Consider the following 27,445-nt stretch of genomic DNA (forward strand, 5'->3'; position numbering starts at 1 on the left):
TTGTGGATCAAATATGTGGATGAATATAAACAAGTGGATGAAGAAGAATCAGAAGATAATGACCATTTTAATTAGAATCTGCGCATTTTTTTTTTAACGGGATTAGGGATGTGTTTCTATTTTTGTGCACATGAATTGGAAGAAACAGGCCTAGGTGCTCTATTTTTATTTTTTTTTATAACTTAGTTGAAATTTTTGGAATCTTCTAACATTATATTGATATGCATGTGATTTTGTAGTGAATGATATTGAATGAATGAAAAGGTATTCCAATTATAAAGTCATTTGAATTATCTCAATACAAGTGCCTAGATGTTCTATATCTAAATTATTTGTAGATTATGAAAGACACACATGGAGCAGTAAAACGGATTGAAAAGTCATAGGTATAATAATATTGAAATATAGCCTTTTTTTTATTAAAAAAAAAGTTAGAAAAACCATTTTTTTTCCTTTCGGATGGTGTTTTCAGGAATGATTAAAAATACCATCTACATATTAAAAACAATTTTTTTGTAAGATAAAAAAGATGACCTATCTGTAAAATATGGCGCCTTATTTTTTATTTTTTTTACTTTTTCTTTGTAAGATAAAAAAGACCACTATCACATAATTTTTAGTTAATTAATTTATAAACTACTTATTATCAAAACAAACAACAACAACAAAAACAACTGTGTCTCTTTCCTCTACTCTCTCTCTTTCTCTCGCTCTCTTCTTCCTTCTTCCGTCTCACCGCCTGAATTCCTCTTCTATTGCTCCCCAAATCCAAATGCAATCATCAACTTTCTCTCTCCTACGATGCCCTAATCTTCATCTTTCGCGCTGATTTTCCCCCCAAATTTGGTTTATTCAATCTCTAATCTTCCAGGTTTTAATTTAGGGTTTTCTCAAAATTCGGTGGCATTCATAAATTAGGGTTTTGGTGAGGTTTTTTGGGTTAATTTGATGTTATCTTCATGGCTCCTGCGCGCAAAAAAGGAGCCAATAAAGTGAAGTCTGCTAACGAATTGTGTCTCGGCGATCTCGTCCTTGCTAAGGTCAAGGGCTTTCCTGCTTGGCCAGCTAAGGTTTGATTTTTCTCTCTCCTCTCTATTTTTTCTTCTTCAAATTTTTCGTTTTTTTTAGTTTGTTTGATCGATTGTTTATGGTACAGTAATTAAAGGTAGCTTATGATGGAGTTGAAATAGTTGTTTGTTGCTTGGTTTGTGATCGTTGCGACTGCGAATTATTCAATTTTTTGAACACTCTATTTGGCTTGCTGGAATGTTGGGGCGGGTGAAAAGTTGGAGAAATATCATCCAAATTTTAGTTTGCAATATATTATGTTGGTTTTTTTTATTCATTTTTTAATGAAGTTTTGCCTTTTTTAGTGAATCAATCATCTTGGGATTGTGGGATCGTTGTTTTTGTGTAGTGGAAGGGGTTCAGTTCATCTTGGAATTGGAAGAAATCAGCTGTATACTGTCTTCAGTGATACTATAAGAGTGTCACATTGTTCTAATTCATTCTCATGTTTTTTCTCATAAGAACCTTTATGTTTATCGTGTCTTCTTTAAACTCCTGGGACCGTTCAAATAGAGTAGGGAGGGTCTTGGAAAGTTTAGTCATAATCTATTGCTGTTTTAGGAAAAGTTCCCCTTCTTTCCATTCATTGTAATATTAGTATACATGAATATCATATCCATACAAAGGGTACTTATTTTAGGGACTTGTTTAGCCAATTTTTGGATTCTCGCCTCGTGGGTGGTTCGGAATGCTTGGATATTCTGCCCTTCGCTCTGATGTGATCTGCATGGGATTTTGCTATCTGTCGGCAAATATGGTTTTGTTTCTCGATATTGATGTTATTTTATGCATCAATATTTGTGTTTTATAGTGGTATTTTTTTTGTTTGTTTTGTCGGATTTTGGTGATTATTTCCTTGTGTGTGAGGGCTGTTGGTTAACTTATATTTTATGCTTTTAGAATATGTGTAATTGTTCTTTACCGGTGAAATATCCAGGTTAGCAGACCAGAAGACTGGGAGCGAGCTCCTGACTCAAAAAAGTATTTCGTACAGTTCTTTGGAACTCAAGAAATGTAAGTTATATCATCAGTAAGACATGGTTTAGTGTGGCTATTGCTTACTACAAGTTTCTTTTAATATTCTATCCTTCCTTTTTGTTTCTTCAGGATACAAGTTTTGAAATGACTTGTTTAGGCATATGTTTCTGTATGTCACTCTGATGCCCTAATCAAAAAATACGTATGCCAAGGAGACTAGCATATTAGAACTGCAATTACAATTCCTGTTGAGTGGCTTAAATTCCTTGGGTAGCTTTTGAAGCACGTGCAGAGATATGTAATCCCATAATTATAACTATGTTGGTTTCCTTATCTAGTTATGAATTATATGTGTTCCAAGAAGGAAGATGGGGCATTTTTAAAAGGTAATGTAACATTAGAAAAGAAATGGTCATGTTGTAAATATTGATTTACTATACTTAACAATTTTTAGCTTATAAAGCCATTACACACACACACACACGTATATACTATGAACTAAGAATTTTCTAAATTTTTTCTTTAGGAAGTGGGATATAAAATAGATTTCGTCGTTTTTGATTGATTTACCACTATAGTGAAAGTTCTTTTTGCGTGGCCAGCTTCTGAAACTTAATCTGCATATGAAACAAGACAAGGAGCTTTTAGCCTGCCTTAACCTGGCAATAAAAATAATAATTAAAGATGCTCAGTGTTAGTTGTTGAAAAGTAAGGGCGGTATAGGTTGTAATGCACTCCTTGGAAGTGAATTAGAACTTGTGGGACGTTTCTTTTTTGATGTTAAGAATAACTCTGCAGTTCAGGTTTGATTTTATTGTCAAATTTTGTCAACTAGATTCTATTGTATATCCTAAGATATTTTACTTTAGCTTCTAGGTATCTGGTTTGATAGTTGGTGGTAGTTTATGTGATGCATGTTTCTGCTTGGTGCTGAAATTTTGCAAGCGCATTGCTATAATCGATATTGGCTTCCCTCCTTGAGATGGAGTGAGGCTATTCTCAATTATAACTGGAGGACATGTGTTAATTTTTTTTATCCTTTTACAAGATTTGGTTCAGTAGTGATTTTTGTTTAACAAATCTAATTTAAAGTGTGCTCTCTCTCTTGTTATTCGTATGGAGAGTGGGTGGATAGCTTCACAGACCTGTGCTGGGCATGGGCCGGGTTTGGGGTAATGGCAGGCTGTGCCGAGCCTGGAATTTTCAAATTTTGTCCACGGGCCTGCTGGCCGGGCTTGTGCCTCATGCTGGCCTGACTTGTGTTTTATGTTGTTTTTTTGGATTCTTGGCTTTTTTAGACTAAAAAAAAAAAAGAGAAGGGGCATTCGGCATGCAGGATCGTATCGGGGCAGGCCTGAAATAAAATTTCTTCATCGTGGCAGGCCCACGTAGCGGACAACACGCCGGGCCTCTTGCAGGCTCGGACCGGGCCGGCCCAAACCTTACCTGCCCGACCCATGCCCACGCCTTCCCAGGTACAAGTGGGAATGTATATGTGAAGATTCTTGCTCTTTATGTAGCCTGGGTACTTCTTCTATATTCTTTATAGGTACGCGTAGTCGCGTACCCATCACTTAAATTTCAAAATCTTGTTGTTTCCCATCCCCGTACCCAAATTCGAACTACTACCTGTATCCGTCTGTGTGCAACCTAGCTTGCTCTTAGATAGACAAAATGAAGGGTCACAATCTGGATTTCCCCCTGACCCCTTCGTAATATGCAGCTTTTTGAAGTGCGGATACAATTGTATGCACTCAATGCTTATAGTATCTGTGTCTTTATTGTTTTGAGCTACGCTTTTGCTTGGTTTGTCGATGTAAATGTGTATGGATTTGACGGAAATGTTGGGTTTAGCTCACATGCTAATATTTTATGGCATTTCATGAGTAAGAGTGGACCTATAAGGAGTGTGGTCTACATGTCTTTTCTGCTTTGGGTCAATTATGGTTTCTTCTTTTTAAAATATATTCTAAGGTGTTTTTACCCCTCAATGATTCTTTATGATTCTATCTTCCATTCCAACTAATATGATATTATAATTTCTTTTAGTTCCATCAGATTGTGATGTTTGTTGAGATTTTTCATGCCTAAGATCTCATTGTGATATATTTATTAGTTGAGAATTTTTTTATTGCCAAATGAAGTTGCAGCAATATTTTGAAGTCAATCTAGGGATGTCATTTTGCATTGAATAGTAGACGTTGTTGCTGCTCAGGACACCTTTCTTCAAGATTGAGTTCCTTGGTCTGCAAGATACCAGATTTATATTCTTGAGATTTTTTTTTTCAAAGAACAAAGCTGAGTGTTTGGTCACCGCCTCACCAGCTTTCTGTGTCTTATTTTGGTTCAAAATTAAGCATAACCATAGAATTAAGGTCCAGCCATGTTTTTTTTATATTAACTTTCTCATTTGGGCTGCAAGATACCAGAGTTATATTCGTGATGCGGTCTGTGTTGAATGTATCCATTATGTTCCCATGAAATCACAACCGCTTCCCTGACCGTGACCAAAATTATATTTACAAACCATGGCTGGAACTATGGTTAGTGGGAGTGGGTATGTGGAGAAGGTATTATACTAAAGTATATGGCCACTAGATGGTTTGGGGAGCAGCTCTCTTTGCAAATATTAACTGAGGGTATAATGTTACTAATTTTGAATATCTTGGGTTTCACAGTTGTCTAACATGATTTATAATCCTCATATTATCATCTCTTAGAAAATTCTAGCAAAGAACTTACTCTCAGAAACTCTAAAGGTTATGGGTTATGGGTGGTTAGTGAGTTTTGGCATATAGTTTTTTTTTTTTTATGTTTGGCATGCGGGATTTGTTGTTGGGGTGGGATAGGGGGGATATCGCATGAATATGGGGGGAAGTATGACACCCTTGGTTTGTAAGATGCAGTCAAAGCTGTTTTATGGATGAAGTTTCAAATTTACTTTGTTTGGTTGAGTATTTCATGGATAATATTCTGATTTGTCAACATATTTGTTACCTTTTGCCTTTTCTTTATATGGTTATAATTTAATGCATGTGTTAGATTGCTCATTTGTTTTCTTTCCTCATTTAATGAAGAGCTAGGAGAACTGATACTAGATTGATTTACTTAAGCAGGTGATTCCTACTCCCCTCCCCCACCTTGCTTTCTCTTTAGGTATCAATTAAGGGATAAAAATCAAAATGTGCTCTCTAATAACAGATGAAAGATCAGATTTGTTATCTTATTGAAATAGAATAACAAAGAAAATGAATGAATAAGCATTGTATCAGCAGAAAAGCTGAGAGTTGCAGAATCATTAGTAACGTGTCTATTTTGCCTGAGATTGTGTTACATGCATCTTAGGGTTGTTCTGCCTGTTTTTTTACAGGTAGGGTTTTTCAAAAAAATTCTGTGACAAGTTAGATAACTGAAAATTATTATGAAAAAGAATCTCTCATAGTGGTCATGTCTGGAGGTTGTGTGTGGTTAGTACATATTGGTGTTGATTAGACTAGATAAATGCGTTTTGATCTGGGACATTATTTAATAATCACTTTATTTGGGTGAATTATCTATATCTTTTGCCCAAGTCATGTGCCTAAAATCTTGTATTAAACACTTACTGATGATCTTATGTATCATGAAATGAGCCTCTGAAGGTTTAAAGGCTGTATTTAGTAGCTGTTTGTGGGTGACGTAGTGATACTTAACCTTTGTTTTGTGCGGTCTGTGGTATGAGGAGGACTGAAAAGGTTTTGGTTATTGCGACATGGTTCGCATGAAATAGATGTGTTGAGAAAAGTAGTAATATGTTCTGAAATATTAAGTCTTTAGCCTTTCCCAATAATGGAATATGTCAACTTTTAAATGAAATGTAGCAGAAGCGGGAAGAGAAATGGGTTGTGATGGAATGGATGTACAGCTGTAGATGCCAGAAGTTTACTAAGAGCGGACATTTTAAGTTCTTTTTTGTACAATATAGCATCTTCCTTACTTTTCTCTAATAAGTCAATGTTTTTGGAGTTTTGTACACTGTGAGTTAGTTGCTTTTTTTAGCTAGTGGATGCTATATTTTATTAAATTTATCAATCAATCATTCAAAATTTAAGAGTTTTGAAGGAACCCCGGGGGGGGGGGGGGGGGAGGGAGGGATGACAGGCGTAGTTTATAAATTGGAGGGCCTTTCGCCCCCTCTTCTCGCACAAGGCTCCTCGATGTAAATGATTCACTTCCTTTATGTTCTGTTTAATGCGTGTTTTTATTGCCTGTATAATGGAAAGGTGAATATGTCAGGCAGATTTTATTATATGATAGTGGCTTCTGGTTTGAATGTTGAGATGTAGTAATTGTGAATATAATTCTCTAGTGTGTTCTGCCCATCTCCTGGTCCCCTTGCTTATGGTAGCCTATTTTGGAGGTTTTGGGATCATAAGTTTGATAATATACACATAGTGGCCTCCAACAGTTTGTAATCTTGATGTGGCACAATAATAGCCTACAATGATTGCCTCGGTAAAAATGCTGGTCTTTCTGTACTGGACTGGCTTTTAGTTGGATGTTTATCTGAATGTTGCTTCTCTTTATTCGTTGACCGTCTTCTAAACTTGAGTTTTGGGATTACTTGTGGTAGTGTAGTTATAATCTAGATGTTGGATTAACTTTTTTTTTTTTTTTTCCTGTGTGAGGTTATACTCCTGGGCCCTTTTCCTTTGGCAGCTTTGTTTATCACATGTGATCATATATACTAAAGATAGAGTCGGAGCGGAAAACTTTAACAGCAATTATATTTACATTAGTTTATGATGTGGATTGCACTAATTGTGATTATTGTTTGATTTGAGTGTGACGTGGGGTACTTTTTTTTTTACCATTCCATTTTGTTGCAGTGCTGTGTCTTTAGGTCTTTAGTTTGTTTACTGTTCTTTTTTTTTTTTCCTGAATGTAGTATCTATCTTTTTCAACATAATTTTGTTTTTCATTTAGAAGTACGGAAGAAAATGCTGATGTTTTGTTATTTGTGTTTGCTTTTCTTATGGCCTATATAGGCTCTGTGCATTGTGTTGTAGAAATTCCTAATAGTTCTCGTTTGCTTAATGTCTTTTAATGGGCTTTATGTCTGTAGGATTTATTGTTACTTAGAATATAGCTTGCTTTACCATTGCACAATACAATCAAGGGGTGTATACTACTACTTCTAAGTGGCTTGTTCTTTCTTGTTTGTCTTTGTAGAGCTTTTGTTGCTCCGCCTGATGTTCAAGCATTTACCAGTGAGTCAAAGAATAAATTACTGGCTAGATGCAAAGGGAAAACTGTCAAATATTTTGCTCAAGCTGTTAAGGAAATATGTGAAGCATTTGAACAGCTGCGAAAAAGTGATTTAAGTAGTCGTGCTGACAACGCAGCAGCTTGTGGACATGATGCTTATAATATTGAAGCAGGGAATGTCAATGGTTCCCATGCCGAGTTGCGCAAAAGACCTAAATCTGAAGAAGTATATGCTAGTGATTATGTATTAGATCACGTCCCTGGGTTGGGGGGCTGTCCTAGTGTGAAAGATTTGTTGAAACCTGCTGCTGCTGCCGAAGAATCTAAGAAATCTGGTGATTATAGTGAAATGCTTCAGAAAGATACAGATACGGGTAGGGATTTTCCAACTGTAGCATCAGTTCGTAGTGCACTTGTTCCTTCCTCCGTTAAGGAAGAAATAGCTTTAGGTGAGAACAAAGCAGATACGGTTATCCATCTTGAACGAATTGAGTCCTCAAAGGCCTCAAGTTCCAGTCCATACAGCAGTCATTCTGACATTAAATGGGTTAATCATCATGGGGACGGTAAAAGAGATACTCTAATGTCATTAGGACCTTCAGGTCATAAGCTTTCTGCTGGTGGGAATAAGAAGTCAGCAAATGGACATAAGTCACTGGATATGATTGCTGGGGCCAAGAGGAAAATCGAGGGTGTGATCCGTCAAACTGACGATGCCAAATCCGGCGTGCTAGTTAAGGATCGGATACCTGGGAAACTCTCGGCTGGCATACATGCAAAACGATTGTCTTCAGGTGTAAACAAGTCGGAGTCTAGTCCTCGTGGGAAGGTCTTGCAAAGCCTGCTCAAAGAGCAGAAGCTTGTCGATGTTGGTAAATACTCTCCACAGGATGCGGTTGCTGCTTCGAAGGAATGTGGAGATGCGGAGTATTCAAGACGAAAAGATCGTCAAATTAGCCAGGAACAGTCACCGTCAGTAAAGAAGGCTAAGCATGTGCACATAATGTGTGACACTGCCAAAGGCTCAATAATCAAGAGTGAAAAAAGTGATTTGGAACCTGAAATCTCTAGTGAGGAAGCTGCTTTTTCTGTAACAAAGCGTCATCGCCGAGCATTGGAGGCCACGTCTGATGCAAATATTTCATCTGAAGATAAAAGAAGTCTTGGTCTTAGAACTGGGAAAAGTGATGTTCCTAAGAAAAGAAGAGCTGTTTGTTTGGTCAATGATGACGATGATGATGATGAGCCTAAAACTCCAGTTCATGGAAGGACTTTGTCTGCCTCCAAAGTTGTTTCATCTGCAGTAATTCCAGATTCTACAAAGAAGACTGATGAAAATCATGCATCTCTTAGTAGTGGTGGAGAAACTCTGAAAGTTTCAATTAGAGATGGAGGTGGCTCTCAGAAGGATTGCCTTTCATCTGGTAAGTTGGTTGGCCAGTCTTCTATATCTGCCACTATGCAGCTTAAGGTAGACAATACCAAAGCACACGTGTCTCACAGCCCTGGAAAGGAAGAATTGGACAAGCGGCTGGTAAAGGAGGGTAAGATGGATTTGCTATCCCCGGCAAAATCTCCTTTGGTAGCTGCTGTTGTCAAGAGGATGGGTGACCAACAAAAATCTAATAGAATGACCATCAAAGGGAGCAGCAGTTTGAATTCTAATAGTAAGGCTCAAAATGTGCCTGGTAAAGATTCGAGAGCTGTTTCCGGCGGGTCAAACTCTTCCCAGAGTCAGGTGTCTTCCCAGAAGAGTAGGCAGCCTTTGTCTGGGGAGAGGGCAAAAAGTTTTCCCAAAATGTTGCCTGGGTTGAGTGAGCCATATTCTTCTGTTGATAACCAGAAGGATCATGATTCTGCAGTAGTTGATGAAAGGTGTGTGGCCTTCCGACTTCCTGGTTTGTTGTTTGTTTGAAGTGTTTTATTGTTCTTGATGATCTATTATTCCTTTTGGCTAATAACAGGTTGGAAGATGCTAAGGACAGATCTGGCTCTGTGGCGGATTCAAAGGCCTTAGACTCTGCAATGTCTATAAGACATTTAATTGCTGCAGCTCAGGCTAAAAGGCGACAAGCTAATATACAAACTGTTCCTCAGGGTAATGGAGATTCTGTGCTTGTGTCGACTACCAATCTTCACGGAAATAGTCCAAGTCCATTGTCTCGAGGCCCTGATATTCCATCTGCTATGGACGAGGTTGATGCTCAGGGAGCTCATCTCCGTGGATCGTGTGGCTCACCGCCTGCTCATATTGGTCAATTGGCTTCTCATGATCAATTAGACTCTGAAGAACCTGAAATTAAGGGACCTGGCTCAGGACACCAGGCTGCTGGAAGTACTCTGAGTGGCGGCACAGAAGCAGCGGTTGCTCGTGATGCTTTTGAAGGAATGATTGAGACATTATCAAGGACCAAGGAAAGTATTGGACGTGCTACCCGTCTCGCAATTGATTGTGCCAAGTATGGAATTGCTAATGAGGTTAGTCATGGTGTTCTCAACTTCTCATATCAACATTTATACATATTAACTCCAAAGAAAAAAACGAGAAAAATTGACACCCATCTTCAAAGAACTAAACTGAAAATTTCTGTTTATTTAGATTTTGTTATTACTTTTATTTGCTCTATGGTCAAATGATGTGAAGACTGCACATCACTTGATTCGGTTATCATGGAATCTTCTGATTGATGATTCTTGGTATGTGTTGTTATATGGCCTGAGTAATTTACGGCTGCGACTGACTCTGTCTAAACATGTTATCAGGTTGTGGAACTGCTCATCCATAAGTTAGAAAACGAGCCTAACTTTCACAGGAGAGTGGATCTCTTTTTCTTGGTGGACTCTATCACCCAATGTTCACATAGTCAAAAAGGTCAGTAGTTTTGAGCGGTGTCATTATATGAATTGTGATAGCATGAAGTTATATGCCTAATGTTGTATTGTTTGAAGATAAGTGCCTATTGTTTTCTTTACTATGTATATATAGTAAGGATAATGTGATCTTTTGATGTGAATCATCAATGCTTTCTACTCATACTAAAGAAAAATGTCTTTTCATATCTGTGCTTTGGTATGAAATGATGTAGTTTTGAATCTCTGCTTTTGATTCAGGCATTGCTGGTGCCTCATATATTCCTATCGTCCAGGCAGCGTTGCCTCGTCTTTTAGGTGCAGCTGCTCCATTTGGAGCTAATGCCCGGGAGAATCGCCGACAGTGCCTGAAGGTATACATTAGATAGTTAATGTTTGGCCTCTGCTGAGATATTATCTGTTGGCAACCTTATGGATTCCCTCACACCTCAGGTCTTGCGGTTGTGGCTTGAGAGAAAAATTCTGCCAGAGGCAGTTCTTCGTCGTTTCATGGATGATATTGGTAGTTCAAATGATGAAATGAGTAGCGGGATTTCCTTTAGACGTCCTTCAAGAGCTGAGCGATCGGTGGACGACCCTATTAGAGAAATGGAGGGTATGCTTGTTGATGAATATGGGAGGTTAGTGTCCTCTCTTCACTGTCTCGTGGCACTAAATCTTTTGGTCCAATTAAATTATATGTTTGCTTATTTTCTGTTTGCTTTTTGGTCCTTCAATTTCCCGATTAGTTAGATATGTTTTGTTCTTTGTATTGACCTCAATATATACTGTTTCATTTTCTATCTAGACCTTTCTCTTCTTTTGAAGAAGGAAAGGAGAATGCTTATCTTGGGTGATTATCTTTTCCTGTTAACCTCCTTGATTTCGGGAGTTTTTCTGTTTCCACAACCGTTTCTTCCACAGTTTCTTTTAATTTGAGGTTATCAGCCAGTTTCTTGTAGACATAAGAGAAACCTTCGACTTAGATAGTGGGACATAAAAGGTGATAAGTACGAATGATCTAAGGAGCTTCTCAAGAATGGGTGATTGTTTTGTCGAATTGGTTGGGAATTCATTTGTGATGGGTGAAATTGCCACTGATTGCTGCAAAGCTTGTACAACGAAGTCCTTTTTGGTTGTACATGATGCATGAAGTGACTTGGAATTTTTGTTGAATTAATGAAGAGAATAAGCTTTAAGTAATGTTGGAATCTGTTTGGAATCAATGGTTAGGAAGAGTAGGTTGAGCTATCCTTCTTTGTTTCGCTTGTTTGATTGGAGGATTTGGATTAGAAAAGAAAGGAAAGCATTTGAATGCTTTCCGATATCTGGTTCTAAAAATTATATGGGATCATCACGGTTGCAATTCGCTACCTAGGTTTGCTTTATCATCCTGCTATTTGGCCAATATGGGGAGATAGTGATTCTTATTGGAATTTTCATTTCAGAAGGATCACATATGATATGGTAGTGGGGATTGGGGAACTAATGCTGGTGAAATATTGCTAGATGGAAGATTCAGAAGTTGCTTTTACCAAAATAACATTAGTGAAGGTGGAAATAAGCAAGTAGAATTTACCTGGTCTTGCAGGTCTTCTAAGTCACAGTAGAGTAGGTCTTTTTAATTACTTTGACAATTTTTTTCCTTTTGGGGCGCCGATGGTAGAGTTTGTAGGAGTTATGTTTGTTAGAACAAGCCTATTTAGGGGTATTTCTGCTGTGGGTGATTCCCTGGTATGGGGTGAGAACCTATGAAGCATGGGTACGCCTCCCAGGCTCCGTTTCCCGTACCGGGTACGGGTACGTCCTGGGTACGGTACGGATTCGCCTGGGATTCGTACCCAAAACGAATCCGGTGGGTCGGGTACGTGGGTTGCTTTTGGGGACGGATGGGCCGACTTTGGGTACGGGTTGGGTACGTTTTTTAGGGTAAAGCCACGTACCCAACCTGTTTTGGGACGTTTTGGGCGAGCAAACTTTTTCGGCAAAGCCTGAAGCTTGACATTCAGATGGGTTTTTAATGGTGAAAGTTGAAGATGAAGAAGAGAAAATGGGCTTGAGAGGGGAGGCGAAGTGAAAGAAAGGAGGGTTTTGTTGAGAAGAAAGAGAATGGAGTTGCGCCATTTTTGAAGTGTGGGAAAATGTTTTAATGGAGGTTGAAGCTGAAATGTATTACTGTGAGTTTTGTGGGTAGAGAGAGAGAGTAAATAAGGAAGGTATTCAAAGATATTCTTTCTGATTTTCTTTTTCTTTCTTTTTTGTTTTAATTTGTCTCTCTCTCTTCACTTCTTTAGTCATGAAGCACGTGAAAGGTGATGTAATGTGAGTACAGCTGTCCTGCTTGGCTTGTTGTGCACTACTCCTTATTTAGGGAAGTCAAGTAATTACTACTTCTTTCTTCCTTTTTTTTTATACGTAAATTAACCTTATATTTTTTATAGTATTCTTGAAAGGAAAAAAACTTATTAATTTATATTTACATATATGTCGTTTAAATTTTTTTTTATAAAAAATTAAATTGAGATTACAAAATACTATACTGTATTAAAAATTTAAGATAGTATTATTTATTAAATGTATTATATTTTTTTTATTATTTTTCTTTTGCCGAATCCAAGCCGTACCCGTTTTCGGAAATTTTAATTTTACCGTTTTCCGTCCCCGTACCCGTACCCGTATCCGTTCCCGTACCCGTATCGGTGCTACCTAGGTGAGAACTGTGTTTTTTATAATTTCTACAATTTACTTCCAGTGAATTTGTAAGGCTTGATTTCGGACTGTATTTCAGCGTTCAGCCTTTTATTATTAATTGTCTTTCTTTCTACTTTGTATTTAAAGAAAGCCCTTATCATTATGAGCCTTTTTTTTTGGGTAAATATATGAATTTTAAAACTATTTCTTAAGAAGATTTTTAGACCCCTTATCATTTCCCTTTGTTGGTTGTTATTGTTGTTGTTGTTGCTGTTGTTGTTGACTTCTCGTTGTTGTTAAATATATGAACGATGTTATCTGGCACAGAATCTATTGAGTTTTTACTTTACTATGTAACAGTCATTCTGATCAATGTCATGTCTTGGCATTTACAGCAATGCTACTTTCAATTTGCCTGGATTTTTATCTGCTCATGGATTTGTTGATGACGATGAAGATGAAGATGAAGAAGAGAATGGTGTTCCCAGTACTTCTCTCAAGCAATCTGATGCGTCTCCAATGCAACCTTCCAATAATTCGGCAGGGCTTGACATTAGCAAAGATACTCCAAATGATAGGCGTCACCACATCTTGGAGGAGGTGGATGGTGAGCTTGAGATGGAAGATGTTTGTCTTAAGGATGGAGCAACCTCACCAAGTGGTTCATCAAAGAAAGATAAACAAGAGATGAAGTTGGATACTCAGTTGGAGTATTCCACTAATGATTTTGTTGGGTCCCCATCATTGGATGGTTCTCCACCATTGCCTTTTGAATCTCCTCCCCCTCTTCCCCCTTTACCTACTTCACCACCTCCTCCTCCACCGCCACCTTTATCTCCTTCCCCTCCACCACCCCCACCTCCACTGACGCTGCCCTCACATATTCCTCCGCCTTCTTTGGTGTCATCAGGGCCTCTGCAGCCTAGTATTCTTCAGCCTGTTCTTCACCCACAGGCTTCTATGGCTCCTCGAGTGGTACTGTTGCCTCCCTCTGTAGTTCCTCCTATGCAGGCTCCTTTACCTCCCGATTACAGCATACCAACTGTAAGAATGTTGTTGTTTTTGTATTATGTTGGTGATTACATGTGTTTTAGCTTATTTATATTGTTTTTGTTTGGGTGCAGGGTAGCCACCCTGTCCAGATTGCTTGCAACACACCTCAGCAAGTGCCTTGTTTTCCTGCTGGAGCATCTGGTTCACATGACACACCTGGATATAGTTCTGTGTATGCAGTACCACTGGCTGGTCCGTCCAACCAGCAGTTTCAGCAAAACCAACAATTTCAGCCTAGTCAGGCAACATTTGTACAAAGAGCTTTTCCACCTGTAACGATGCCTCAACCCCCGGCAGGCCATTTTGCTTACAAGCCCACACCTCAACAACAAATGCCACAACCCCGGTCCCATCCACCACCTCCTCCAGCCCCTTGCCATCCATACACATCAGCTTCTCATTCTGAAGGTTTGAGACGGTTTGGTGATGAACAGTGGATATCTGCCTCTGCCGAGTATAAAACAGATAGTCAGCATAATTCATGGATGAATGGAGGGAGAATGCCATCATGTCCACCAACAAATTTTATGGGTGAAGGTACTTCACTGTTTTTTTTTTCCGGTATAAGTTGCTGTAGTATTTCAACCTACTTAAAATTTATGCTAAATTGAAGTTAATGTTCATGATTAGAAAGAAAAATTTACCGAGTTTGGTGCACTTTCTACTGTAATCTTGAAAAGATGAGTTGTCACATTATTCATGATTAGGAAGACAAATTTACCAACTTTGGTGCACTTTCTACTGTAATATTGAAAAGGTGAGTTCACTCAAGGAAAAAAAATCGCAGGTGTGGTCGTGATCGCAGTAACGTTTCCGTTGTCGTGGAAATGGCTTGTCACTTAAAAGGTTCCTGGTTGGTTTCCATGTGTGAGTGTGTGCGCGCGCGCGCGCGTGCGTGCTTGTAACTGTCTGTGTGTAATCGTATATGTGTATGACAGTATCACTGATTTTTCTCACGAGTTTCCTGTCTACAAATTCTAATTTGATGTTATTTTGTTTTGTCACTTAGCTTGTGAATTTCACTGTCTGGTTGATGATTCTGCTTTTACTGTTCTACTTCAAAAAAAAAAAAAAACAAACTGAAATAGACAGTTTCTGAATTTCATTTTTGAGTTTCTGAAAGACATGAAGGCACTGATTAGAGGTCGATGATCCAAATTGTTTGCGTTTGGGAAGTTCACCGTCTTCGTCTTGATGCTAGTTGGTTCTATAGTGATTCTATTATTATTGAAGGTGTAACCAGATTTATGTTTGAAAGGTGAGGAACTGATGTTTGTCGTTACTTGAGCAAACCTAAATGGAGCATTAAACCAAGGAGTTCTGATCGAATGTTTCTTTTTAGGAGCGTTTTTTTAGGTGATGATTCAGAAAACAATATTGAATCTGATAATAAAATTATTTTCCGTAGATTCTCGATAGCGTGTTTAGGTTGTTAGAGTTTAGGGGCTGGTATATTTTGGTGTCTGGCACATTTTTAGGGTCCTACATGAGTTTGTAAGTTTACGCAAATTTTTGTTGGGACATGGGATAAATGTGATGAAGTTTTTCCCTATCTTAAGTTGCTTGTACATGGGTAATCCATGATACTGCTCCGTTCATGCATCATTCTGCTTATATTTCGTTTTAAGAGTGATTTCTTATATGGTTTAGAGTTATTTTTCTAGTCTTTATTAGTGCTGGCGTCGCTGTTTCTGTCTTTTTGTTTCATTGAGATCTGCTGTTATAGTCTTTGTATTGATGCTGCTATTATGTCAGTCTTTTTTGGACAGAAACTCTTTAAAGGTTTTGTTACCCATTTTGAGAAGCATTTTGTTTGGATACTGTAGGAAACCTAGTGGACATCTCTGCTTCAGCTATTGACATTTAGCCTTAGACTCTTACATCATAGTACTTCGAGATACTTATAATCACTTTTGCTTTTGACCAATCTTTAAGCTAAGGTCTCTCTGAATTTATACGCTATAATATGATTACTCATATTACATCTCTTTCGATGTCTCATGTACAAATGTAAAAATGCCTTTTGATTACGTAGAATTGAGACTTGCAGTTGTATTTATTAGATTTCGTTTTCTGTTACTTCCTTCTTTGCACAGGAACTTTATGAAGCCTTTGTTTCAGCTAAGAAACATCAGTTTGTCGACACATTTAGAGGCGTTTGGTTCACCTCAAATTCCACTTGAATGTGAATTTCCTAGGAAGTACAAAATAGGGTAGTTGTTTGGTATGCAGGAAATAGGAATTTCATGGGAAATAGAATTTCCGAGGAAATGGAATTTCCTATGTAGTATAGGATATTAATCACCCCCTCCCCCCTTTGGTTATTAGAAATTCCTATGTCAATTACAAATTCCTTTGCTCAACCAAACACCCAAAGCCATATCCTAGGAAATAGACAAGAGAATTTACTTCCCATGAAATAAGACTTCCCATGGGAATTAAGTTCCAATGGTAACCAAACGAGGCCTAAGGAACCTAGAAAATGCTTCTTTGTCAGATGACTGAAATTTACCCCCTGCATTAAAATCATTTGTAATGTTAAATACCCAATATGACCTTTGAGCTACACGAATCTCTATTTTACTAGGATTCTCTCTTAAAATTTTACACTGTATCTTTCGGTAGAATTGGTGTGTGGGTGACCTAAGGAAGCATTCATTGTATTATTATGGCCATCCTTTGACCTTTCCACATGTCCTGGTTTCCGAAAACTTGAGCTTCTCTGTGCTGCCTGTTCCTTGATATGATGTACTTTGACTGTTTTTATTTTTTCTGGGACTGTTTTGCTCATTGTTTCATGTTCTGAATTCCTTCTGTGAGATTCATGATCATCTTGATGGTTGTATAAAAATAGTGTGATCCTTTTGTGTTCAAGGAGGTTCTAACAGATAATATTACCGCAGCATATTTTCGACCGCCGGAGAGGGCACTGGCGGATAGCATGGGATACCAAGTCTCAGCTCCTGTAATGACAGGTCCAACAACATCAGGTTTTTTTCTTAATATTTTTGGTGTGTAATGCCAAGAGAATTTTTATTTGAAAGATTAACATACGTTCACGTTCTACAGGACATGGTATCAATCAGATGTTGCCTTCGCGACCAGATATGTCGTCTCTTAATTGGAGGCCAGCGTAGGAGTGAGATTGTAGTCGAGCTGTTCAATTCAAGTGAGATTCATAACTCGTACTAATGACTGGATCGTAAGGTTGCTTGCTGTGTCTGAAGTGAACAATTGCTGTATTTTGTAATGCTTCATATGGAATTTACCAGTATATATAGGCATTTATATATGCTTGTTTCCGATCAAAATATGGCTTAAATGGGGTGCTTTACCAGTATATATAGGCATTTATATATGCTTGTTTTCGATCAATATATGGCTTCAATATATGGCATTCGTCCTATGTTTCTCCAACTTCTAAGAAGCATTGGACTGTTCCAAATCTTTGACACAAATCCTTACCTTTCAAGGAATGTATTTTGTACCCTAGTATCCTGGTATATCCTTGTATACAGTATAGCAAAATTATTTATTAAAAAAATCCCTATATGGGTTCCCAACAAGCTTGATGTGTTGCTCTTTTTATGTATCTGGGGGTTTGTTCAAGCGCTGAATGTATTACTATCAGGGGCTGAAAGGCTTTCCATTTTTCTTTAGGAAATGGAAGACTGGAAAAGCTATTTTGTAATTATAATATTTATTTTACTTTGTAATTCTAGTTTTTATTTTACTTGTTAGCAAATTCTGTTAACGATTTTCTAAGTGGAAATTAGTGATCAGCTTTTGTCTATAGAGCTTTATGACATAAGAAAAAATGTTGCTCTGAAGTGAAGATGATTAACCAATTGATGTATCTCACGATTCCTATTTCCCGTCATTCTCTTATTATCTTTGATTTTTTTGTTTCAGTGTCTTGGGGCTGCAAGGACTGGGCATAAATTTTTTTCTTGTATGAATCTTCCCATGACTTGGCATACAGGGAGATGCAAGTATCCGAAAGAAAATGTGGATATCCTGATGGACATTTTAGAGTATTTTTTATCTGAGAAATCAACTCCTGCTGATATTTGCCTCCCAATGTAAGCCGACGCTTGCTGCTCAGCTGTTAAACTGTGTTTGGTGCCTTATGTAATTAAAACCTTTAAATGTTATATAGTGAAACAACCTATTACTTCGAAAAAGATTATTTGAAGTTTCGTTCTGGTCTTGAGGAATTTTAATTTCTTTGAGTGACGGCAGAGGTTAACCCTGCTGATTGCACAATTGCACAGAAAAGAAGGTATACTTATTAGGATGTTGATTATGGATCCCCCCTCAGCCCCCAGTAAAAGTTTTTAATTTTTGAGAAGCTTGCCTTCGTACAATGTGCATGGATATTTTATGAAGAGCTCTGTTTGAGTTGTGCTGCTGTCTTTTAAAAATTAGACACAAATTTTAATCAGAGAGCATGTTTCTTAATCAGTTGGATGCTTGGGGCAAAAGTAAGTTCGTAAATCTCTGAGAAATGGGATCGAAGTCAGCTATTACTGCTTTGTGAGACATTTGTCTGTTCTTTGGGATGAGTCTTTGGTATATGAGCCAATTAATTCCGGAGTAATCTATTTCATGTAATGCATCTAATACTTCTGGCATATCTAAGGATCTAAGGATAACTTGGCAGGATGAAATGATGAATAGAACTACAGATCTCTAGTGATTGGTTTCTCTCTATAAATTATGGCCTCTTAAGCTGCTGCTTGTTCAGTGTTTCTGCTAGACCTAACTTGCATGCTCTTTCTAGGTAAAGGCTCGTCATGGGGTTGATGATATGGTATGCTTTGGGACAACAGTTGTACGCTATCTTGGCTTCATAGTCTATTGTGAAAACTAAACAATATATTTGGAAAAATAGATGATACTTGGTCTGCCCGTAATATAGTCATATAGTTTTCATTGTTATCCTATGTAGACCAGAAAAAAAGTTTCCAAACCTGGACATGCTTGAAAGTTTGTGTCTTGGGTGTCATTCTTTTGACCCCAGAACGATCTGCATAAGTAAAATGTCGATAACATTTAAAAGCAATCATTTCGACAAGTTGAATTCTAGATAGCACACAAATCTCGTTGAGTGCTCCCTTTCCCTGTTCTACCCTCCCCCTCCCCTTCCCCCCCTAGTCACACACTATAACACAAAAAATGAATTCAGTTGGTGCAAGACAGCAGGCCAGCAGCACAATGGTTTTTGGTAAACATAGCATGTGTGACCTAAGGATGATATCATCTTTTTCATCTTCAACCAGATATGATATCTCTCTGATGGTGAGTTAAGAAAATTGGTTGTCTTTGATGATACATAGAGATAGTGGAGTTGACTTAGAGGTTTTATGAGAACTTGAGGAATGAAAACATTTTAATCAACCGCTTGTTTCTCATAAATATCGTTGTGCTTTTTCTAATGGACTATGTAGTCTATCTCCAGTTCTGTATGTTCAACTAATGAACTAATGCACTGGAAATTTCTCTATTGATTATGCCCCACTTCTATAAGACTTCCTCAGTTATTTCTATATATCCTCACATTTTGGTTTTCACTTCACAACACCTTTGTTTCTTGCTGCTGAAGTTTTCTCCCTTCTTACTTCCCTCATTCGCGCTTTCTCATTTTTCTTTGATCACTCTCTTTAACTTATCCCCTTATACTTTTTGGTTCGATTTCTGTAACGGTTCATGTTAGCCGACTCCAAATCATTTGGGGACTAAGGATTTTTGTTGTTGTATTGGTTGTCCCCCACCCCCCTCGATCTTTAGGAAGCCATGTAAGTACTGCTTTTCTTTGAGATAGTATGTTCTTTAGGGTTGGTGTCTAGTATTGAGTCGAGTCGATTGTCTTCTGTATTTGATCATGGTGAAAGGTCTTCTTTAATTGTGACAATCCTAGTATTAAGTGGAGTCCCTATTACGTGTAAAGTTGAATTTCGCTCTCTGCTTCCTGAAGGATTATTTCATGTGTTCTAAATTCGGAGCTTTACCATTTCTGTCATTGTGTGAACAGTTGCTTCTTTTCGAAGATAAATGTAGTTATGCTAGTATTGTAATCACTAGCTAGCTGCTTATACAGCTAAATCAGTTTATAATTATTAGTTAGTAAATTTGGTGTAGGGAGGTTGTAATCTTTTAAATTGAGTTTCAGCTTTTTTTGACAATTTTTCATGTAATCGATATACCAAGGTTCTTTCATCAATGGATCTGCTAGGTTTTCTGCTACTTCTCCTGTGTCAGTATTTTGGAGTTCATTTTCTTTCGGATCAGCATTTCTATCTTTCTCATTGAGTATCATTTCAAGAAAAAAAAAGTTTTTTCAACTTTTCCACTTCTGAACCCTCCTCATTCGGTTTTTCATGGTTCCTCTTAGAGTAAGGTTTTCTATAGTTGGATGTTCCTGACAAGTGAGTTTGCACACTGAAAGGTGATCTGAGGTTTCGGTAACCTACAACCATGTCGTAAGTTTGGGTCAGCGAAGCTTTGAGTTGTTTTTATTGATGTAATATTTGCTAATTTGTCTTTGTTCTTCTCTCTGTCAAGGTTAGCAATCTTTGTGTCAAGATTTCTGTGAAACGTTACATGTTATATTTTCATATGGAAGTAAAAGCTGGTCTACATCCAGGCTTTAGATAATGGTTTTCTCTGGCCTGGATGGAAGACAATGCCAAGTTCCACTTCAAATTTTAGAAAATTTCTGAATATGGATTTTGGGATTTTTGTACTCTCTATGCTAGCAAGAACGTTTTAGGTGCATTGATGTCACTCGTCCATTTGAAATTTTCCGGAAGATTGTATCTTAGGGACATGAATCCGAGCTTGATGATTTTAAGCATCCACAAAGCTGGTTTGTGTAAGGATGGGTTATGTAGTTCTTGCTAAGAATTGGTAAAATATTGTTGGTATCACTATGTAGTCTAGTGAGCATGGTATCTATCATGTTAATGGTTGGCGAAGAGGTGAGTTAGCTCTGTCCTTCAGCAAGTAGGACAATAGATGGAACAAACCCATGGATGTGTGCTTTTGTTGGAATTGTATGAAAAGTTGAAGCTCTTATGAAATAAAAGGTGATCTGTTTTTCTCTGTTGAACAAACTTGTAATATAAGAATTTAACTTTTACACTAGGTTTTGTTTGATACCCTCAAAAAAAATGTTGGTGTTTGACAAAATTGTGGCTTTTTTATAGGAGCCTATTAGCCCAGCTACATTTTTGGCACACGAGTCTATGGGAGGCATTGTGTAACTTCAGCTGGTGTGGGGACTATCATCCCCCTTTATTTTATTTGAGTAACTAAAATTTAGCTAATTTGACATTTATTTCGCATTTTGAAAATTTCTTTTGTACCGAATTGCATTTGGAATTCGTCTAGTGTTCTCTCATGCTCATGGATGTGACGCTTTTTTATACTGGTTGTCACCTACTTGCAGTGAGTGGGTATTCCCCTACCTCATTTTAATGGGATTAAGGCTGTGTGACATTGTTGTGGTTGTTGACTTGTGTTGTTATCCTTCTTCTGCAGTAATTTTACTGATTGAGCATTGTTACTCTTACAATCATTTAGCAGAGGATAGAATTTTTATGTGTTTGCTGTGAAGTTATTTGGTTCGTCAAAAGAGTTGTAAGCTTTTGTTCCCATAAATGAATAGCCTGTGAAGTGGGAACCGTTTACATTAACCTTGATGCACGAAGAATGGTCTGAATATCTATAGTCTGTCCGAATTGCCTATGCCTTTGGTGCATGAGATGTATGCACTGGTTACCATTTTACGGGTTACACTTGCTAGTGATTCAGCTAATTTATTTCTGACTATCATGTTTTGCTAGTAAATGTGGCTAGGAATAGGATAGGTGATTAATCTTTTATTGTTCTTTTGCTGTCTTAAGTGTAGGTTTCTTTTATAGGTTTTTAACCATTTATTGATTTCTTGTCTCTAGTTACAGATCCCAGGATTTATTTGCTTCTTGTGGTTCAAGTCTTTCTTAATTACTGTGATTTCACAATTTACCCTTATAAGGATAGCAATCTCTTATGTCCTTCTATGGATATCTCTTGAGTTTGCCGCTTCTGGGTTTTACTTATTGTTTGTGATTAAGATTTGTGAATGCCAAGTCTAGATAAATTTAGTGGTGTGGTACCATTGAGATTCAGAGATTTACGCATCAACGCTAGCCATTGCTAAGGCATGTGAGATAGCAATTTCTGATAACAATTGTTGGTGGTTTCTTCACAAGTTAGAAGTGTTGAAACCCATGGATTCGTGGATGACCTTTGTTGACTCATCTCTAAAGTATTTTTGGCGTTCTTTTGGTTTTTGCTGGACTGTAATTCACTTGTAGAAGTATTTGGTCAAGATTACTTTCGTGATTTCATAGGTTTTATAACCTTAAATTTTATACTTCCTGGCGACGTTTCAAGATTATGAATTATAACTGTTAATCATTTTGTGATACTGAGTACCTTTTATGTTCCTCAATTTGAGGTACAGCTTTGTATTGTATTTATGAGTATTTGATTTCTGATTTATCTACAGCTTTACACTGCTTATATATTTGTATCTGATATCAGTCTCTTTTAAACTTCATGGTTCATTTCCCTTCTATACAATTTTGGGTTCTGATTTATTTTGACAACCTAGGTTCTATGTGTTTGATATTGATCTTTTTTAAGGTTCGAGGTTCAATTATGTTTTCGTTTGTGGAATTCAAATTTTCTGACTTGATAATGCTATGATAAAGATCCAGCATAGATGATTATATGTACATGTTAGATTTTGCTATGTATCCTGTTACTTCACAAGGAGCCTGACCAATTCACTTGATTCTGGAGGTGATAAACACGTGTAGAATGTCCTCTTGCTGTGTTCATTTTTTATGAAGTCCTCGTTTTGGTCCGTCTTTTATCATGCGATTCAGTTTGTATACATTAATGGAGTCCAAGTTAAAAAATGAACAGATCTGTGAGAGTGTGGGTGACTGTGTGGTGTGTAGGGTGGGGAAGGCTTAGAGTGCTTGAGCCTCAACAGGTTTAGGCTAAGTTGAGGCCCGTTTGGTTTTTCTTTTTATGGCATTATATCATTCTTTTATCGAATCCATTATTTTGTTGCAAAGCTGGCACTTTGTGACTTGTTACTGGTAATGTACCTAAGAACATGTATGCTGGCTATTTGTTCCTAGTCATACTGTGTGGTGAGAATGCTTGAAATATTGAATTTTACTTCTGAAGGATGTGAATATGTATTATTTTTCCTCTGTTGGAGGAAGGTATAACTATGCTCTTAATCTAAATGTTTTTTTTCTTGACAGGTTTTGCTGATATTGTATTTTGTTTAAATATGACCCGTCACTATGTGGAGCATGATCTGAACATTCTGGCAGATAAATGGTGGCTATCTTGGAGGTAAAACTCTTAATTTGAAGCTTGACAGATAATTTATTTTGACATGAGCGATTATGCAAGATTTCTACATAGTGTAGTTTTGAAGGTAGTATTCATACGTTAACATCAAGTTTCTGCTGTATATACTGTGACTAACAACACTGCACAGATTCCTTGGTTCATTTTGTAAATACTTTCATTTGACCACCCATTGTTTGGTATTTAAGAATAATTTGGTTGAGTGATGTCTCTGCAGCTGCTTTTATCTCCAAAGTTATTTGGTTGTATGTGTTTTTACTCTCGTTGTTCCTAGTTCTGCATAACTGTGATTAGTACTTAAATATCTGCCATCTTCTAAAATGGTAAGTGAGTTGTCCTAGCATCATGCCATTGAAGTGATTAATAATTTCTCGAGTTGAATCATCACTGGTTTAGACAAGGCTTTGTATATTGATTTAGATTATATATATATTGAATACCTTTCATGTAGAGATGTTACACTTGGTGGCTAGTCAAGCTTGGAGCACCTATGTACATGATTGGACTGCAACATAAGTTTTGTCTGCTCGTTATGAGACTGGTAAACAAATATACGAATGTCGGAGAGTGCCCTTCCTCTCCCTCCCCCCCCCCCCTTCCCCCTTCACAGTTGACAATAAATTATTTGATGATGCTTGGAGCCCATATTTAGCCATTTAGGGACAGGGAATGATACTGTAGGCTTGATGTCTGGGGCATCTTATATACATCTAAGAATAATTCAGAGGAATTAGTCTCAAGTGGATGTAATGAAAGTGAAGCAGTCAGAATCATAAAATTTATCATATATCTGGGTGTACTGTGAAAATAGTACACCCAAGGCTATTGTTTTACTCATTTTACTCGGGTGTATGATGAATGAACAAATCAAGAATAGGGTGTTCAAAATGTGATAAAAATTTAGGTATAGAAAAACTCTTAGCAGCTTGCGGGGAAAGCATGATTTTCCCATGTTGAGTTTTAACATTAATCTCAAAGGTTGTGCACTAAGGCTATGTTTGGTAGATGGAAAGTTAATGCACTTGTGATATTTTGTTTGATTTGTCATAGAAGAAGTTTGAGAAAGAAACATGAAAAATGGAGAAAATGGATGGGAGAAGAGAAAGAAAGGTGAGTAGAGAGCAGAAATTGGCATGCATTCCTTCAGTAAGGATTGTGTTTTTCTTGGAGATAGTATTTTCAACTGTTTACGAACGAAAGGATGGAAATCGGAATTCTGCTTTTTCATGCTAGTGTTTTCCTCCCAACTAAAAACACTTTACAAAGACAAATGTCTTATCTTTGTGTTTAAATGGGTTTGTTGGGTAAAGAGCTTAGTATATAGTTTCTGAGGATCTTGCAATCAGGTTTCTCTTCCAGTTGTATATGCATTTGATTCTCTTGACGATTTTTGGACCTCTTGTTAAAGTGGGGGGAAGTGAGGAAGAAAAGATTCACGCTCATGATATGTTTATGGTAGGGAATAGGGATATGAAGATTGAGTATGTTCTCCAATTTTCTAGGAAATCGAAAATTTTAGGAATTGTATATTCTATTTACGTTCTCTTAAGTATCTTGCCAATTTTGGTTTTGAAATTTTACCTAGGGGTGTTGCTAATTCAGATAATATTTAGAGTTCACCATAATCCAAACCATATTGGTTTTCTGGATTGGGTTTGGGTTTATATTTGTAAATAAATACTTCCTCCGTTTCTAAGTACATGTAGTTATTGTAGTACTTGCATAATAACTACTATTTATCTACCAAATTTATTCTACTTCCTTCGTTTCATAATACTCGCTACACTTTCCATTGTGGGAAGTATCACATTACTTGTTACACTTCTTTTTTGGGCAATAAACTATCTCTATCTCTCTCCTTTCACATGAGTCCCTTTTCTTTTTACTCTATCTCTTTCAAATCCAAAAATTGCCTAAGAGTCCGTGAATTGAGAAGAGCAGCTAGTAATATGAAACGGAGGAAGTATATTCTCTTACGAAAGTATTAGAAATAATATAGTTAAGTGATCCTATTTAATTCATCATAAAGCATACTATTGTAGTATAAATTTTTTATTTACATAATTAAAGATATTACGGAATAGAGAAGTACATTGGTAGGAAATATTATATGTATTTAAAATCAGAGAAAGTATACAAAAGAACGAATGTTACAGGTTAGAGGTGGTTAGATCCATAAAAGAACCTGATAAACTTCCATTTGGTTTTGAACTTTTCCTTTTGAGTCAAAATTGTTAGAATCTTTGATAGGACTTAATGACTCACTCTATACTGAAGAAAAATAAGCCAAACATTCTTATTTTACTCATCAATATATAATTTTCTTGATACTTATTAACATGGACTCGTGGGCCACCTTGTTATTATTAAACTTTAAATTTGTTTATTGTTCAAATCTTTTATAGCACTCAGTGACTCACTCTATACCAAAGAAAAATAAGCTAATTTTTCTAATTTGACTAATCAGTATGTACCTTTTAATACTTGTTAACAAGTTTATGTTGTTTAAGACTCGTTATTAAGGTTTTTTTTTTTCCTTAAGACTTGTGGACTAACTTGTAATTAAGCTTTACATTTATTTATTGTTACAATTTTATTTTTCATGCACTATTAGATGAAACAAGAAAATTCCATCAATTTGGTTTTTGCTGAACTTTGGCTTTTGAAATATTGTATCTTCTTTTCTGCTCTTTCTTTTACTTCAACAAACTCTGAATTAGATTGGATTGGATCGGAATCGAAAAAGTAGAAGTATATTTATAATTGTGTTAGATTGGATTGGATTGGATTGGATTGGACTGGATTGGGTATGACATTATTTTAACTAAAAACCAAACTTGCACCATGGAATGGATGTAATGATGAAAAAGTTTGGTTGAGGTAACTTCAGCATGAAACATAATACTTTAAAGGTTTTTCAACCCTCTTAAATCCCCTAAATTTCATACCATCACTACAATATGGATTAAGATCACTCAACCTCTCTATTAGTAATGGGTTTTTAATCAAAAAATTAATAATTAAAGAATGGATTCCCTTTCCATATGCATGTGGTGTTTAATCCATTCCGATTATGTGAATCGAACTCTCCTCAAGTGTCCAATATTACCAAAGCGTCTGTTCTCCTCAAGTGTCCAATATTATCAAAGTGTCCGTTCGGGGTAGGTGTGCAATTTTATGCAATTGAAGTGAGTAGGAAGAATTAGGTCTACATGTGTACTTTCTTTAAAGAGGGATAAAAAAATTAATTGTAAAATATTCACTTTTTTCATTCAGAAATAAATGAAAGGATTTTTTTAAAAACGCTCTTACAAAAAAGATAGAAGCGTTTCATTTATTTCTAGATATCTTTTGCCGAAATAAAAATCAAGTAATGTCTTTTTCAATATATGTAAGATGGACGAAAATGGAAAGGTAGGTACCTTGTTATGTAATGCTGGAATAACAGTAATATAACCTGTTACCTATGTTCATAAATTATGAAGCAAGATGTTATGGTGAACTGGTATTGTATATGTGGATGCGGGAATTTATTTGTAGTAGACTAGTAGTTCATCATTCACATCAACAGAAAACCTAAAACTAAGTACTCTTTGTAGAACTAAGGTTTTCTGTTTTTACTGTTCTCTTTATAGAATTGCTAATTAAGTAGAATTGTAGGATTTTATGTTAGATATACGTAATACTTCCTCTGTTCCATAATAAGTGAAACACTTCTCTCTTTTATGTGAGAGCTTTTTGAGAGAAGTGTTTCACTTATTATGGAACGGAGGAAGTATTAGATTTGCATAATAGTATGATTTGTGTTCCTTGAAGTGTTATGTTCATTTGCTTGCATTCTTATACATCTGTAGTTTAGTGAACATGGAATTATAATAACAATGAAAATTTGCACGTTGAGATCTGGTCTGTCTGATCTAATTTGCGGAAACATAAGTTTTAGTTTCTAGTGTATAGTTTCACAAGCAGAAAGAAACTCTCACTGTCCTCTCTTTCACATAAGAAGAAAAAAAAAACTATGTTGTCATAAATGGTCATACTTCCTCCAATTTTTTTTTTTTTACTCGCAACACTTTTCTCAAAAGGAAAATAATTAATTAGTTTCAACTCTTTCTATTTT

General features: G+C 36.7%; 1 protein-coding gene across 3 annotated transcripts; it reads left to right on the forward strand.

The window, feature by feature from the left end:
* The first annotated feature begins 638 nt into the window (after positions 1 to 638).
* On the forward strand, positions 639 to 23,527 carry LOC104902578 (ENHANCER OF AG-4 protein 2). Of its 3 annotated transcripts, XR_002040856.3 has the most exons (14): positions 1,053 to 1,070; positions 2,006 to 2,082; positions 2,176 to 2,432; positions 7,258 to 9,168; positions 9,258 to 9,771; positions 10,057 to 10,165; positions 10,405 to 10,517; positions 10,597 to 10,784; positions 13,230 to 13,878; positions 13,959 to 14,424; positions 16,791 to 16,877; positions 16,957 to 17,056; positions 17,800 to 17,969; positions 23,214 to 23,527. XR_002040856.3 is itself a non-coding variant. In XM_019251720.3 (12 exons), exons 1-11 carry the CDS (start codon positions 960 to 962, stop codon positions 17,022 to 17,024), a joined length of 4,293 nt encoding a protein of 1,430 aa, XP_019107265.2. In that variant the 5' UTR covers positions 639 to 959; the 3' UTR covers positions 17,025 to 17,056; positions 17,800 to 18,086. The 3 variants fall into 3 exon arrangements, 1 of the variants encoding a protein (XP_019107265.2); XR_002040854.3 differs by lacking the exon at positions 2,176 to 2,432 and having other exon boundaries at positions 639 to 1,070; XM_019251720.3 differs by lacking the exons at positions 2,176 to 2,432; positions 23,214 to 23,527 and having other exon boundaries at positions 639 to 1,070; positions 17,800 to 18,086.
* Positions 23,528 to 27,445: the final 3,918 nt, after the last annotated feature.

This window comes from Beta vulgaris, chromosome 9, assembly GCF_026745355.1.
Source record: "Beta vulgaris subsp. vulgaris cultivar EL10 chromosome 9, EL10.2, whole genome shotgun sequence".
Lineage (NCBI taxonomy): Eukaryota > Viridiplantae > Streptophyta > Magnoliopsida > Caryophyllales > Amaranthaceae > Beta > Beta vulgaris.

Excerpts from the sequence above, each read along its gene's own strand:
- LOC104902578 (XM_019251720.3), top strand. The coding sequence starts at position 960 with ATGGCTCCTGCGCGCAAAAAAGGAGCCAATAAAGTGAAGTCTGCTAAC. Across the intron at positions 1,071-2,005 it reads TTCCTGCTTGGCCAGCTAAG|GTTAGCAGACCAGAAGACTG; the intron begins GTTTGATTTTTC and ends TGAAATATCCAG. Across the intron at positions 2,083-7,257 it reads TTCTTTGGAACTCAAGAAAT|AGCTTTTGTTGCTCCGCCTG; the intron begins GTAAGTTATATC and ends TTGTCTTTGTAG.